We start from the raw sequence: 17,328 nt of genomic DNA, 5'->3' as shown, positions 1-17,328 counted from the left end.
CCTAAGGCATTTTTCCCTTGTTCAAGGACCAAGTGGGCATTCCATAGGATTCTTAGTCTTCCAACTATTGTGTTACCTTCTCCTCAATCATTATCAAAATCAACATCATATTCGGAAAGCACTTAGAAGAACGTGTCATGGGTATAAAAGCACGATAGATACGTGAGACATGAATGCAGTCTTTAACCTTGGACATGAGTACAACCTGACGTGAGAAACATGAAAGAACATTCCCTTGCATAGCTTACTATCGTATAGCGTCTTAATTCTTGTATCTTAAATATGGAGTGTAAAGCTTTAACAACGGCATAAGATAGGTATGCTAGGCATGTGTAGAGTACGTTCGGGCATTGGTACTACATAGTGCATGAATTATTCTGGAATTGGAAATGTTACACTCTTAAACCGTTTATTCGCCCTAAAACGTGATCTCCGCGACATGACAAAAGACGAATTCCACACACTTTATCTTAGCTACATGAAATTGTGATCCTCTGACATTATCCTCTGACGCCTATCAACTTACGAAACACAACATCTATATCGACACCTTATCATATTATCTCCCCCTTAGTTCAAAAGCAGACGTCTAAAGCCTGTGGATCCCTTAAGTTAGCGATAAGTGGTCATCTAGTGGTTCCGCTAATTTCCTCTAAAATACTGATGACTCATTTATTTAGTTTACTTCAAGCAAGTCTTACTTAGTAGGAAAATTGGATTACTTAAATGAATGGGTTTCTAATGTACATAACTGGCATAACCTGGCTTTGTCAGTCTTGGGGAAAACTCTTTTCTGATAATTCTTAAAGGCTCTTCTTCTGTAGCTTGCTCTCTTTACTGCTTAGATGGTTTTCTTCTTTCACCCATGTCTATACCTCAAATTTAACTTAAACCCTTTGGGTTCTAACGCGCCTTAGGTGTATTTAGACGGTTGCCCACTCACTAGTATTAACTTGACTAAGTAACTCAAATCATACTTCTACTAACTCTGCTGAAAATTTATAATTCACTGTATCTACTCAAACTTACTTACTAAGCTTCTGTTACCACTTGCTAGTATCATATTTTCTAATTCTTCTCTGAGTACTAAAGTGAAACATAAGGTTATTTCTAACTTCTCCTCCTCATCTGACTTTATTCTTGGATTGTATACTATCTTTCTGAACTATAGACATAGATCACACTCAGGGAAATTTCATCTGTCTCAAACGAGAAATTAGAACAACTGACCCCCACTTTCAAAATTATACCATACTATACACATCAGGGATAAAATACTTAATAATATAACCCTAAGAGGGAACTGTCATATCTTTTTATCGCATAGTAATATTTGCTTCTTGTAGTAACTTACTAACATCATACTTTCTAGGTCTGATTTGAATAAACTTAAATAATCTAAAACTATCCCTAAAAATTCAATGTCGTCTGCTTGTGGTTTTCTTATCGCACTCAGTTCCTTCTTAGTCATGTGCATAGATCATATGGCAAAAAAAAATATATCCTTGGAAAAAGTCTAGACTTCCTAGTATTACAGGTGGTTGACTCTTAGGCTATTCCTGCTCAAAACTACCGTGGACAATTTATGCCTATTGCAGTTAACTTCATAACATGCTACCTCGTGGGGTCTTAAATCTGAACCATCATCCTTATACTATAGCTCCATAGTCAAAGAGTCCAAATAACCTTATTCTATAGTAAATGTAACCTATATGTACTACCCTATCGAAACTTTTTTTTTTTATTTAAAAAGGGTATTATCACACACACCATGCACTATTTGGTAAGTCTTGGGTTTCGAATTTTCCTTCTCGCCGCTTACGCATTCGATATGTTTAGAATTCGATGGAAAAAGAATGTTACTTACGCTCTAAGCTTCATGGCACGAGTTAGAATAATTCCTGATGACTCTATCTGAAAGCAACACATCGATAATGATTAGTTTCACATCTTCCTCACCCACTGAGATGAGGCGTATTTGGTAGAATGGGGAACAACACACGAGTTCGAGTGATTTCTGAGAACACAACTCTATTGCACGATCTAGAGTTGAAAGAAGTGAGACAATCCTAGATGTCTTGGTGGTCAACTATTTATATGTGTGGCGCGCACACACATATAAAAGTGACCCCGTGACACGGTTTCATAGACTCCCTAAGACACTTGAACCTAGGCTCTGATACCAAGTTTTGTCACGCCCCGAACCATGGCCTGGGCGAAACACGGCACTCGGTGCCATACTGCATGTGACCGAGCGAGCCACATGGCTTGCTGATTCATCATGAGGCATACATGAGCAGAAATATAGCATGAACGTGATGAGCTTTTATAAAGATGAGATGTCATAATAATTTAATGAAATACTTGTTTAAATCATGAATGCGGAAATAACATGAGTTGAACCAAAGATGGCTAAACACCTTGCATGTCTAACACAACTAAACTGACTAGTCTATGAAACCTCTAATCGTGAATATTAGATCGGAAAACGTACTTGCTGGGACAAGGCCCCCCCAGCATACCTTTAAATGCATGACTAGTAAAATAAAGATAATTGACTAAACCCCGAATGAGATGGGGCTCACCAATGAGCTGATACGAGCAAATCCTACTGAGCAGATGCGGCACCCTGTAAATACGTACCTGCATCGTGAAATGCAGGCTCCCGGGCAATAAAAGGGGACGTCGGACATTGAATGTACTGGTATGTAAAGCAACTGAATGAAATAATATGGGACATGAAATAACATGATAAGAATTGAAACTGAAAACCTGGATATGAACATGAGCATGAGCATGGGTACATATATATATATATATATATATATATAGGGAGTAAAACATGATAAGTAGGGAGAGCATTTCATAAACCGACAACATGATATCACCACGTGGATACGTGGAGTCTGGTACCTCGCCGGACCAGCAGAGCCCCTATATCTTGCTAGGGTATAAGGTGGTAACGTGCCTGATGGATCCATTCAGTGTGAAATAAAGGAATCATCCTAACTGGGCGGAGCGACCCTTGTCCTACGGTGGCTACGTAGTTTCAGGCTATCTGAGCCTTCTCGGTAATTCGTGCAACTCCCAAAAACATGAACATGATATAATTGGCTAAGAAGCTCATGATTTTCATGAATTAACTTGTACTTGTCTTGTAATCATGATTTCACGAAATAACTTGCAAACATGGTTTCATGAGATAACTTGTAAACATGGTTTCATGAAATAACTTGTAAACATGGTTTCATGAAATAACTTGTATTTAGCATGTATGTATCTTGAGTCATGGCATGCTCATAGTTATATAATACAATTGCATGAAAACTTGTAGACATGTAGGATATTCATGAAATAAGCATTTTTATTTAAAAACATGCATGCAAGAACCCATGGAGTGCAAGATATGGGTTTTCATGGATTTCGGACGGATTCTCAATAATCATAAAGAAATATTAAGAACTCAATGATGGAATTATAACAATTCATACATAATATAATCATGGACATGGACCTAGGGTTATCATGAGCATGGTATAGAAACCCTAGTTTTAGTAGAGAATCATAATTTATGGATTATGAGGCGTGGGGAAGAAACAATGATGTTCCCACACGTAGATAGTAACTCTACATACCTTAGTAATGCTCCAAACTTGAATCAAAGACTTTAACTTTGAAGAGGATTTCCAAAATCTTGAATTCTTGAACCTTGAGATGGGTTTTCTTGAAAATCCTAGGTTAGGAATGATGATTTCTTGTTTAGATTACAAGGATATATATTATAATTGACTTGGAATGATTAGAGTAGGCTTACCTTGGTATTCTTGATGATGGGAGAGAATAGAAGGTCGTTCTAGGGCTTGGGGGTGGGGAGAATGAAGTGAAAAAGCCTTAAAGCGAAGTTTTATATAATTGTCAGGACCCATTTTACGCCCTATTTTACGTCCGATAAAGTTTTACGGACCGTATGTCTTACCGTAAATTCGTTCCGTGATTTGGGCTTTACGGGCCAATTTTACCGTCTGAATATACGGCCCGTATATTTTCCACCGTATATTCCACCGTATATCGGAACAACTTTTTAGTAAAACGGGCATAACTTTTTGTACATAGCTCTGTTCAAGGCCCATAATATACCGTTGGAAAGCTATTTCAAAGGGCTACAACTTTCATGTTTTAAGTTTCCTCAAATTCCCAACGAATTTTCACAAAATTCGACTGGAAGGCAGACGTATCAAAACTTAGCCGATTCTATAGACTTTTAAACGCCTTACTATTAGCCATATTGAGACGATCATATCTCCTTGCTCCGATCTCTGATTGGCCTGGTCCTTATATCGTTAGAAAGCTATTTTTACGTACTACAACTTTCATTGAGGGTACTTTCCCAAATTCCCAACTAATCAAAGAGTTATCAACGCCCGAAGTAGGCCTATCAACCATTTTCGCAAAACGTTCAAACCTTCAATTTTTCCGCTAAAACTCTAACGTTACGAGTCTAACATGAGTTCTAAGATACGAGGTGTTACATATACAATCGAATACACTCTATAGCAGTGAAATACTAGCCGGTGACAGCTCAAATACATTAAAATATAGTCAAATACATTTAACCTTTGCGACGCCCGGCGGCGAGCTTGATGATCGGAGCTTGAATATATTCAAATACAGCCAAACAAAAGGTTACAACAATATATAAATACAATAAAATCCACAACTCCGTCGTCTATTTAAATGCATTGGAATACAATCATTTTAAATACACATGTATTCAGAGATATTAAGGTTGCATGTATTCAAATACAGTCAAATACACGTAACATCAGATAAGGTTGGATACAACTGAACAGTGTATTCAAATAAACTCAGATACAACGAATTTGTCATAAGCTAGCTACGAATTGTAAATTGATAAAAGGTAGCTACTAATTGTTAATAATCCTTAAAAGGTAGTTATTACTGTAAGTTGTCCAAAAATAAAGACCAATCCATATGAAGGGCACGCAATTTTTTGAAAGTGGCCCATCCTCAACTCATAATGATTAGGCCCAATAAACTCTGCATAGTTACTCTCCTTTGTAAAAGAGGAAATAGCAGAAAATTGCAATCTTGGATTGTTCTAGAGAAACTCTTTTCGACTGATCCTAGTTTACACATTCGTTACTTAATACCATGTTACACAATATGAGCTAACTTTAACTTTTTAATATATTTATGGTAGATCAAACTTCAAAGTATTATTTATTAGTATACACTTTAAAACAAATACAACTAATATCTTTGTCATAAATTAGTTTGAAGACAAACAAATTACTAGGAGTATTTTGCTAGCAACACATGAGGTATATCAAGTTTGTAATTTGTATGCTACTATACAAAGTTCCAACAAGTAAACTTCTTCTATTTTTTTTTTCTTTTTACAAAATTTATGATGAGAAATACTTCAAATACTCACACATATGTGCTATAATTGCATTCACTGGTAGCACTTAATCGAATTCCTTATTTTGAAAGCAAATTGTAGAATGTAGATTCAATTAGGTCAATTTTTCAGAATAGAAGGGAAATAGCCGAGCTTCTTCTTTTGCTTGAGCGCAAGAGAACTTATTATTTATTACTATTAATTAACAAGAGTTAAAAGTCTAAATGAAAAATAGATTGTGAACTAAAAGACAATCTCCAAATTAAATCCAACCAGAATCAAGCTCGCATCTTCTAAATTATACTTGGTACAAAGAGATGGTTCCACTAGAAATATTTTAACAATTTAACAATAGTAGTTTATTCAGTATAAACACAAGAAAACATCACTAATTTGAGCTGGGGTTCTTTGGCAATATTCATGGGAAGAATATTCTTAATATAATTAAAATTCTGGCGAAGCTCACTTGTTAGGTTCTTGTGTCGCCCGTGACTAGATTATTGAACTATAGTATGCCGCGCCAAGACCGAATTAGAAATCCAATAATTGACCAGGGGTTCATATCTCCCTGAACTTGTGGCTAGCTAAATTAGTTCAGATTCGTCGCATAGGGCACATAAAAGAGGAAGCGCCCAGTACTAGAAATTTCTCTATTCTCAGGATTCGAACACGAGACCTTAGTTGAGGATAGAAGGATCTCACTAAACTCACAATACCCCTTGGTGGTCGTGGAACTTGTCAAAGTTTGCTCACACAGTCGCACTGACTTTGCTTTCCTTTTGAGTAACACTAGTTTAGCTAGCATTCTAGTGAGGAGATTTTGTCATGTTTGGGGTCCAAATATAAATTCTTAATTTACACTTCAAGTCATTTAAAGTGAAATACAAGTAATTATCTAAGTGCAATTGACTAGTCAATTAGAAAATAAGATAACCTCCTACTATAAACTCCACTCATATTAATATGTTTTACACCGTCAGTATATAAAATACATTGATAGAGGGATAAAATAAAACAATGATATTATTAAGTTTGAGTCGAGGGTCTATCAGAAACAACGTCTCTACCTCCCAAGGTAGGGGTAAGGACTGCGAACACTCTAAACCGCACTTGTGGGACTACGCTGGGTGTGTTGTCGTTGTTTGTAATATTAATAGGTTGGAACTAGATGAGGAACATGTCGACCTGTATTAATTCCATCTTCACATATACCTCCAAGATCCCAGATTAATTAATATGCTTCTTGCCAGCAAAAATTCCAGGTTTATACACATGGGCTAAGATTGTTTTCTCATCATTCTTTTAATCTCCCTCCTTATGCATGTAGCCTATAAAAGCCAACCATATGATACATTCTTCATCACCATCATCATTCAATACATTTCTCTAATTTCTCTTTAGCTAGCAAATTAAATATTCTTGCAAGATGGCTAAGTCACTTGCCCTCTTTCTTTTATTCAATATCCTTTTCTTCACTGTGGTGAGTGCATGCAACACTTGCCCTGGCCCTAAACCAAAACCAAAGCCAAAGCCAAAGCCAACGCCAAAGCCATGTCCCCCTCCTCCTTCAAAAGAAGGCAAATGCCCAACTGATGCCCTAAAATTAGGTGTTTGTGCTAACGTGCTTAACGGTTTGTTGAATGTAACACTTGGAACTCCACCCGTGAAACCATGCTGCAGTCTTATAGAAAATCTTGTAGACTTGGAGGCTGCTGTCTGCCTTTGCACTGCACTTAAGGCTAATATTTTGGGAATCAACCTTAATCTCCCTATTTCCCTTAACTTACTTCTCAATGTTTGCAGTAAGAAGGCTCCAAAGGGCTTCACTTGTCCCTAGACGATTCTCTAATTTCTTTTTTGTTTCTGAAGTTCGTTTTTAATATTCATTTCTGTAGCAGTTTGTGATGTTGTATTTATCTCCTGCACTAAACTTCTCGTTAGGTGCAAGGTTGTGATTTGTTTCGGATTGCTAATGGTCGGAAAGACGACTGTTTATGTGCCCTTTGGAAATAAATATATTTCTATTAGTATCACTTTCGTCTAGTTTGTTTGCCTCTCTACTTATAATGTACATTTTTTGGTTCGTTTGGACACGATTTTTCCTTCTTAAATCTCACAGGCATATTAAACACCCTGTTGACAGCTTTTAAATCTAACCTGCTCATTCTAGTCCATATCAGATGACAACCACTACAACTACGCCTAAATAGCAGAAATACTGCTAGAGAATTATAATTCAGAGGAAAAAAGCATGTACCATTCATCCAAGTTTATAAACTTGTGTGATTTTTTTTCCCATATTAGTAGAACGATAAGGAAATATGAGATGGGAAGATGAAAAAACATTCTAAATCTAAATAACTGCTTAAAGGATAAAACATAAAGGAACTAGTTTATTACCTCAGTAAATCCACCTGCTTTAGGAAAGCAGATCAATACAGAAAAAATGAAAAGTGACATCCAATTCTATTCTATATGAAAATCACCAATAAAAAGCTCTGTTTTGTATTCTCCAGTAAGTATTGTTTGTAACAAAAATGAAAATTGAATTTCATAGGAAAGTTATGGTAGATCAAAGTATTATTAGCATGGACTTTAAAATGCATACAACTAATGCCCTAGTCATAAATTAGTCTCAAGATTAAAATATAGAGTATCACGTACTATTTCACTAGTAAGTAACAAATGAAGTATCTCGAGATTGTATGCTATGATAAAGTTCCAATTTTTGAACTTCTTCTTCTCTTTTTTTTTTTTTTTTTTTTTTTTTTTTTTTTTTTTAATAATAAATTTTATGATGAGAATTACTACAAGTATACTCACGCATAAGTGTTACGGTTACATTCATTGGTAGCACTTAGTCGAATTCCTTATTTCCAAGGCAACTTGTAGAGGTTCAATTACGTTAACTTTTTCAGAATAGAATGAAGTATATAGTTAAAGTAATCAGTTTCTCTGTATAATCATTTAAAAACTGATTGTGTTGGGACTAAGAAAGGATTTTCTTCCGGGACATCAATTTAGTAGTGAAATAGTATGTTCTGATGGTTTTAGGAGCAAAACCAGCTCCTCTGAGGCAGACCAATTCTCTGTTACTATTAACAAGAGTTACAAGTCTAAATGCAAAATAAATTGTGAATTAGAAGACAATTTCCAAATTAAATCCAACCAAAATGAAGCTCGCATCATCTAAATTATACTTGGTACAAAAAGATGGTTCCACTAGAAATATTTTAACAAATTAACAAGAGTAGTTTAGTGAGTATAAACACAAGGAAATATCACTAATTTGATGTGGGGATATTTAACAAAATTCACGAGAAGAATATTCTTAATCTAATTAAAATTCCAGTGAAACCCACTTGCTAGGTTCTTGTTTAGCCTGTGACTAGATTATTAAACTACAGTTATGGTATATGCCAAGACCGAAATAGAAATCCAATTTAAGCTAAATCGCCAGGGCTTCACGTTTCCCTGACACGCACGACTTCCTTGTCCTTTTATTTCATAATCATCTGGTATTTGGAATTCACTAGCTCGATTAATTTAGAATCGCTGCATAGAGGGGATACATGGGGCAGGACACCCTGCTAGGAATTTCGTCATTCTCAGGACGCAAATTCGAGACTTCTAGTCAAGGATAGAAGGATTTCATCCATCCCAGAACACCTCTTGGTGGTTGTGGAACTTGTCAAAGTTTGCTCACACAGTCACATTGCTTTCCTTTTGAATAACACTCTAGCTAGCATTCTAGTACAAGGAGATTTTCTGCCATGTTTGGGGTTCAAATTTAAATCTTTAATTAATATTGTCAAGTCATTTAAAGTGAAATACAAGTAGTTATATAAAAGTGTAATCAACTACTAACCTAGAAAATACGCAAAATATCACTGACCTCCCTGAACTTGAAACCTTTTACTCACTGTACACCTAGGTGTGTTCGGTTATGGAGGAAAATATTTTCCGAAAAATATTTTTTTATTTTCTCACGTTCATTTAGCCAAAAATTTTGGAAAATATTTTGTTTAGGAAAATAAGTTCCTCAAAAATGGGAAAAATGACTTCCCTAATAAAAGTAGAGAAAACAAGTCCACAAGTGCATTCCACCAACCACCCTAGCACCACACAACCCACTCCCACCACCGCACCCCCACCCCACCCCACGACCCAACACCCCCCCCCCCCCCCCCCAAAAAAAAATTAATTTTGTTTTGAAAAAAAAGTTGTGAATTTTTTTTGTTTTTGGTTTTTTGCACCACCCACCCCCCACACCTCAACTACTAAACCCCAACCACTCCTACAACCCATGCACCACACACGCCCTACCCAACCCAACCCCAACCACTCCCGCAACCTATGCAACGCCCACACCCCGCACCCAAAATGTTTCATCTGCGTTTTCTACACCAACACATCCCTTCTCCCACCCCTTCCCCCTCCCCCCCCCCCCCCCCCCCCCCCGCCCCCAATTTTTTTTCTTTTTTTTAAAAAGTTTCTTTTTTTATTTGTTCACCCCACCCACCCCCCTCCCGACACCCCACCACCCCCTCCAAAAAATTAAATTTTTTTAAAGTTTTGGAAAGTTTTCTTTTTTGATTCTCTACACCTACCCGCGGACACACCCCCTACCCCGTCCGAATTTTCTACTTCCTATTTAATTTTATATTTATTAAAAATTTATAAAAATTAAAAGTTTGCGTGGTTAAAAATTAAAAATTTTGGAGGGGGTGGTGGGGTGTTGGGGGTGGGTGGTGTAAAAATCCAAAAAAAAAGTAACGTTTAAAATTTTTTTAACTTTTTTTGCCCCTGTACTTGACTATTCCGGAAAATGTTTTCTACCAACCAAACGAACATGAGAAAATAAATAAGAAATTTATTTATTTTCCACTACCCAAACGAACACGAGAAAATAAGTAAAAATTCACTTATTTTTCAGGAACACATTTCCCTCCATACCGAACACACCCCTAAACTATCTTTGATCCTAATTATCCCCTGTACTTGACTATTTGGATGTTCCATCGTAATTTGAGTCGCCGGTAAGGTATTTTCATTGGGAAATTCATCGGAAACATTACCGACGAGCCTGAGGAATGCACCATCAGTATATAGAATATTTTGATAGAGGAACGAAATAAAACAATAGAATTCTAGGTTGGAACTAAACAAGGAACATGGCACCCCTGTATTCCATCTTCACATACCTCCAAGATCTACCAGATAAATTAATATGCTTCTTGCCAGCTACAATTCCAGGTTTACACACATAGGTTAAGAATGTTTTCTCATCAATCTTTTGATGGCTCCATCCTTATGCATGCAGCCTATAAAAGCCGACCATCCTTTTAATTCTTCATCATCATTTCTCTAAGACTATCCCCTTTAGCTGGCAAATTTTAGAGTCCAATATGGCTAAGTCACTTGCCCTATTTCTTCTATTCAATATCCTTTTCTTCACTGTGGTGAGTGCATGCAACACTTGCCATGGCCCTAAACCAAAACCAAAGCCAAAGCCAAAGCCAACGCCAAAGCCGTGTCCCCCTCCTTCTTCAAAAGAAGGCAAATGCCCAACTGATGCCCTAAAATTAGGTGTTTGTGCTAACGTGCTTAACGGTTTGTTGAATGTAACACTTGGAACTCCACCTGTGACACCATGCTGCAGTCTTATTGAAAATCTTGTAGACTTGGAGGCTGCTGTCTGCCTTTGCACTGCACTTAAGGCTAATATTTTGGGAATCAACCTTAATCTCCCTATTTCCCTTAACTTACTTCTCAATGTTTGCAGTAAGAAGGCTCCAAAGGGCTTCGCTTGTCCCTAGACGATTCTCTAATTTCTTTTTTGTTTCTGAAGTTCGTTTTTAATATTCATTTCTGTAGCAGTTTGTGATGTTGTATTTATCTCCTGCGCTAAACTTCTCGTTAGGTGCAAGGTTGTGATTTGTTTCGGATTGCTAATGGTTGGAAAGACAACTGTTTATGTGCCCTTTGGAAATAAATATGTTTTTATTAGTATCCCTTTGGTCCAGTTTGTTAGCCTCCCTGCTTATAATGTACATATTTTGGTTTGTTTGGGCACGATTTTTCCTTCTTAAATCTCACAGGACATATTGAACACCTTGTTGACGGCTTTTAAATCTAACCTGCTCATTCTAGTCCGTATCAGATGACAACCACTACAACTACGCCTAAATAGCAGAAATACTAGTAGAGAATTATAATTGAAAGGAAAAATGCATGTAGCATTCATCCAAGTTTACAAACTTCTCTGAATTTTTTCCCATATTAGTAGAACGATAAGGAAATACGAGATGGAAAGAGGACGAAAAACATTCTAAATCTAAATAACTGCTTAAAGGATAAAACATAAAGGAAGTAGTTTACTACCTCAGTAAATCCATTTGCTTTAGGAAAGCAGATCAAAATGGAAAAAATGAAAAGTGACATTGAATTCTATATGAAAAATCACCCAAAAAAAAAAAGCTTTGTTTTGTATTCTCCAGTAAGTATCGTCTGTGACAAAATTGAAAATTGAATTTCATAGGATAGTTATTGTTGATCAATGTATTATTAACATGGAATTTAAAATGCATACAACTAATGCCTTAGTCATAAATTAGTCTCAAGATAAAAATATATTACGTACTATTTCAGTAGTAAGTAACAGGTGAAGTATCTCAAGATTGTATGCTATGATAAAGTTCCAATTTTGAACTTCTTCGTTTTGCCTTTTTTATAAATTTTATGATGAGAAATACTACAAGTATACTCACACATAAGTGCTACGGTTACATTCATTGGTAGCACTTAGTCGAATTCCTTATTTCCGACTTGTAGAATGTTGGTTCAATTACATTAACTTTTTCAGAATAGAATGAAGTATAGTCATATTTCTTATTTCCGAGGCAACTTGTAGGATGTAGGTTCAATTACATTAACTTTTTTAGAATAGAATGAAGTATATAGTCAAGGTAATCAGTTTCTTTGTATAATTATTTAAAAGCTAATTGTGTTGGGACTAAGAAAGGATTTTCTTCCGGGACATCAATTTAGTAGTGAAATAGTATGTTCTGATGGTTTTAGGAGCAAAACCAGTTCCTCTGAGACAGACCAATTCTCTATTACTATTAACTAGAGTTACAAGTCTAAATGCAAAATAAATTGGGAATTAGAAAACAATTTCCAAATTAAATCCAACCAAAATGAAGCTCGGATCATCTAAATTATACTTGGTACAAAAAGATGATTCCACTTGAAATATTTTAACAAATTAACAAGAGCAGTTTAGTCAGTATAAACACAAGAAAATATCAATAATTTGACGTGGGGATATATGACAAAATTCACGAGAAGAATATTCTTAATCTAATTAAAATTCCAGTGAAGCCCACTTGCTAGGTTCTTGTTTAGCCCGTGACTAGATTATTAAACTACAGTTATAGTATGCCAAGACCGAATTAGAAATCCAATTTAAGCTAAACCGCCAGGGCTTCACATTTCCCTGGACGCACGACTTGCTTGTCCTTTTATGTTATAATCATCTAGTATATGGAATTCACTAGATCGATTAATTTAGAATCGCTGCATAGAGGGGATACATGGGGCAACACACCCAGCTAGGAATTTCGCCACTCTCAGGACTCAAATTCGAGACCTCTAGTTAAGGATAGAAGGGTCTCATCCATCCCAGAACACCCCTTAGTGGCTGTGGAACTTGTCAAAGTTTGCTCACACAGTCACACAGCCTTTGCTTTCCTTTTGAGTAACACTCTAGCTAGCATTTTAGTACAAGGAGATTTTCTGCCATGTTTGGGGTTCAAATTTAAATCTTTAATTTATATTGTCAAGTCATTTAAAGTGAAATACGAATAATTATCTAAAGTGTAATCAACTAGTAACCTAGAAAATAAGCAAAATATCTCTGCACCTCCCTGAACTTGAAACCTTTTACTAAGTGTACGCCTAAACTATTTTTTATCCTAATTATCCCCTGTACTTGACTATTTGGATGTTCCATCGTAATTTGAGTCGTCGGTAAGGGATTTTCATTGGGAAATTCATCGGAAACATTACCGACGAGCCTTAGGAATGCACCATCAGTATATAGAATATTTTTGATAGAGGAACGAAATAAAACAATAGAATTCTAGGTTGGAACTAAACAAGGAACATGGCACCCCTGTATTAATTCCTTCTTCACATACCTCCAAGATCTACCAGATTAATTAATAATTTAATATGCTTCTAGCCAGCTACAATTCCAGGTTTACACACATGGGTTAAGAATGTTTTCTCATCATTCTTTTGATCTTCCATCCTTAGGCACGCAGCCTATAAAAGCCAACCATCCTTTTAATTCTTCATCATCACAATTCAACACATTTCTCTATTACTATCCCTTTAGCTAGCAAATTTTAGAGTCCAATATGGCTAAGTCACTTGCCCTGTTCCTAAACCTAAACCTAAACCAAAACCAAAGCCAAAGCCAAAGCCAACCCCAAAGCCGTGCCCCCCTCCTCCTTTGAAAGAAGGCAAATGCCCAACTGATGCATTAAAATTAGGTGTTTGTGCTAATGTGCTTAATGGTTTGTTGAATGTAACACTTGGAACTCCACCAGTAAAACCATGCTGCAGTCTTATAGAAAATCTTGTCGACTTGGAGGCTGCTGTTTGCCTTTGCACTGCACTTAAGGCTAACATTTTGGGAATCAACCTTAATCTCCCTATTTCCCTTAACTTACTTCTTAATGTTTGCAGCAAGAAGGCTCCACAGGGCTTTACTTGTCCCTAAATGATTCTATAATTTTTTTTTTTTGTCTCTGAATCTGGTTTTTTATATTCATTTGTTTAGCAGTTTCTGATGTTCAATTTAGCTGCTTGCACTAAACTTCTTGTTAGGTGCAAAGTTGTAATGTGTTTAGGATTGTCATTATTGGAAAGGGCTCTTGTATGGACAATTGTGTGCTCCCTCTGGAAATAGATATTTTTCAATATCACTTTCGTGCAGTTTGTAAGCCTCTCTGCTTATATGATTTACTTCCTCTGTCCCAAAATAGCTGTCACGTTCTGCTTCTCGAGAGTCAATTTGACTAGTGTTGGAAGCTAAATTGGATTAGATTAATTAAACACTTTAAATTAATGTTTAGATGTTCAAAAAACTAAAAGTACTATAAGTTGCAAGTCTTCTCATATCAATGTGGTGAAACATATATTTTTTTTTAAATATTGATCAAAGTTCATATAGTTTGGCTCTCGGAAATGAAGGATTACATACTTTTGTTCGTTTGGGCACGACTTTCTCTTAGGACATATATCGAACACTTGTGTTACCTGCTCATTCTAGTCCATATCAGATGGAGTAACACTTAACAGCCGCAAGAAGTCTACCACTAAGACAAAATAACAAACCACTGCCAGAAAATCATAACTGTGAGAAATCAAATTCTATATGAAAAATCACAACAAAAAAACCTCTGTTTTCATGTTTTGTTCTCCAGTAAGGGGTGTCTGTAACAAATTTGAATTATTGAACAAATGTTAAAATAGGAAGATTCTCACTAATCAAATGTATACAAAAGATCCAATATAACCTATATGAGTAAATTCCTCAGATGGTCATTAAACTTTAAAAAGTCTCTACTAAAGTAAACTTTTGAATTTTTTTTTTTGAATGATAAGGTCATCAAACTATATCATATTTCCAAAAACGTAAAACATTCCATTTTTGGACATGAGACCCATTGACTTATTTTTAAATTATATAACCCAATTGAATAGTTTTATTTTATTTTCAAAATGTGAAAAATATTGATTCAAACAAAATTTTTAGAATATTGCAAAATTGTGTCTAAAGTAGAAAATAAAAGGATATAGTTGAATGATCGTAGAATTAAGCACGACGCTTAATTATAGATATTTTAATTGATTATAAATAATTTTTCCTGATATATAAAATTTTTTATTATAAAAAAAAATATTTACTATTTTTATTTTCTTGGAGATGAACTTGTAATATTTTGATTTTATCTAACTACTACAAATAAGTGGATTACAATTAATATGAATATTTTATATTTTTAGAAAGCATATATACAACTAATTGTAAAAATGTTTTCATTTTTACGAAGTAGTTATCCAACACGATTTTTCTTTGAGAAAATTTATCCAAATATTATACATGCATCATGCATCTATATAACGTCTCATGTCTTTCAATTATGTCCAAGCGCTTTCATTCAGTAAAATATTTAACTTCCTGCTTTGAGCAATAGAAAAATATTAAAATAGTTCAAAAGAAGTTGATATAACAAAGAAAATCTGATAGCATACTTAAAGTTTGAATTGTGATATTGTTTTATTCTTATAATAACTTGAAATAATACTTTGATTTTTTATTATTAAAACATGAAATATTATTTGAACAAGAATTTCGAAGTATCGAAAAATTGTGCCTAGATAATGAATTTTGTAATTTAAAAATGGGTTAAGGGGATTATGTCCAAAAATGGATTGTTTTACTTTATTGGAAATTAGGGAATAGTTTGATGACCTTATTGATAAAAAAATATCAAAAGTTACTTTAATAGGATTTTTTTTGAAGTTCATGACCATTTGAGGAATTTACTCTAACCTATATCTATATTATATACATAAAACTTTACGTAGATAAGGTGATGTAACACCTCTCTACGGCAAAGATTTTCGTATTTATCTTTTTCCTTTTTCTTTTGGCATTTTTCTCATTTTTATTGTATTTTTGGTTAATTTCTGCTACTAACTAGCAACGGTTATAACAGTTAAATGTCAGAGAATTATAAGCAAAGGAAATTAATACTAGCAGCAGTTATAAGTTATAACTAATCTTGACATCGTGCATGAGAGGTAGTTTTGGAAGCCCCAAAAGTCCATCATTAATTTTCTAAATAATTTCACTTGAATGACTACTGTAATAGTCTACTTAGTAGATTTTAAGTGTAATCTATCCACTTTGAAGGAACGCTACGCTTTCGGATTTTATAGGAAAGTGGAAAGAAAAAAATGAAGATCAGCTAGGTAAGGCTGTTGAATATCCTTTTTCAAATCTATAGAATGGATTCATTGTTTGTATTAGCACAGGTTTTTATTGTAAAAAGAGAGAATTTTAAGATTTTAAGTGCTTTTTTGTTGTGTACAATTTTTCGGCACCAAAAAAAAAAATCCGTTTGCTTGATTGATAATCTCAGTGTTTTAGCTTTTGCAGGCAATCTTGAATTCGGATTTTCCTGTATCTAAAGATGATAAGTTTTAATTATTAATCGTGTCTCGGTAATAGTTTTTGGTGAGAATTTCTTTACTTTTCTCTTCTATAGCCTAATCACAAAATAATTTGCCATTGTTCATGACATATTAAAGGAGAATGTGAGTTTTTTTGTTAAAAGACTTATGAACCGACGCAAGAAGAGGGCAAAGAAAAAAACGCAAAACTGAATGCTTGTCCCAAAGGAACAGAACCAGACGCAACTGTATGAATCTTTTGGTGAGTTTTGTCTTTATTTTTCATTTGCTCTTTCGTTTGCCATTTCGTGTCCTTCTTTTTCTTCGTTACTTTCATTGCTTCCCCAGTTTCATATTAATAGTAAAAGGTGATGTTCATGAAGTAAAAATCGAATTAGCAAAATTGATAAATGTCATAGTAGTATTTATTTTGTAGTTATTAGCTTATTCGTTAATCTGTCGCTAATTGTTCGTAGTTAAGATTTTTTATTTTATTTTATAATTTGTTACTACTCCGTCGTTAAATAGAATTGTCGACGAATTTTACTGTTTAACTTTCCATCGATAATTCATGTTCATTTAGTAGTGAAATAGCTTAATATTTAAAAGAATATTAAGAGTTTTTATTTGTTAGAAAAAGTGTACAAAAAGAATAA

General features: G+C 34.8%; 3 protein-coding genes across 3 annotated transcripts; all 3 read left to right on the top strand.

The window, feature by feature from the left end:
* The first annotated feature begins 6,776 nt into the window (after positions 1-6,776).
* On the top strand, positions 6,777-7,455 carry LOC132069439 (14 kDa proline-rich protein DC2.15-like). Its single transcript, XM_059462782.1, has one exon. It carries the CDS (start codon positions 6,849-6,851, stop codon positions 7,257-7,259), a length of 411 nt encoding a protein of 136 aa, XP_059318765.1. The 5' UTR covers positions 6,777-6,848; the 3' UTR covers positions 7,260-7,455.
* Positions 7,456-10,782: 3,327 nt separating this feature from the next.
* Positions 10,783-11,436, top strand: LOC132069438 (14 kDa proline-rich protein DC2.15-like). Its single transcript, XM_059462781.1, has one exon. The coding sequence runs from the start codon at positions 10,831-10,833 to the stop codon at positions 11,239-11,241; it is 411 nt and encodes a 136-aa protein (XP_059318764.1). The 5' UTR covers positions 10,783-10,830; the 3' UTR covers positions 11,242-11,436.
* Positions 11,437-13,693: 2,257 nt separating this feature from the next.
* Positions 13,694-14,373, top strand: LOC132031831 (lipid transfer protein EARLI 1-like). Its single transcript, XM_059421724.1, has 2 exons — positions 13,694-13,697; positions 13,855-14,373. The coding sequence occupies exons 1-2, from the start codon at positions 13,694-13,696 to the stop codon at positions 14,208-14,210; spliced, it is 360 nt and encodes a 119-aa protein (XP_059277707.1). The 3' UTR covers positions 14,211-14,373.
* The last annotated feature ends 2,955 nt before the right edge of the window (positions 14,374-17,328 follow it).

This window comes from Lycium ferocissimum, chromosome 9 (assembly GCF_029784015.1).
Source record: "Lycium ferocissimum isolate CSIRO_LF1 chromosome 9, AGI_CSIRO_Lferr_CH_V1, whole genome shotgun sequence".
Lineage (NCBI taxonomy): Eukaryota > Viridiplantae > Streptophyta > Magnoliopsida > Solanales > Solanaceae > Lycium > Lycium ferocissimum.
The sequence above is the reverse complement of the archived record's forward strand: the minus strand, read 5'-3'. Positions and strand labels throughout refer to the sequence as shown.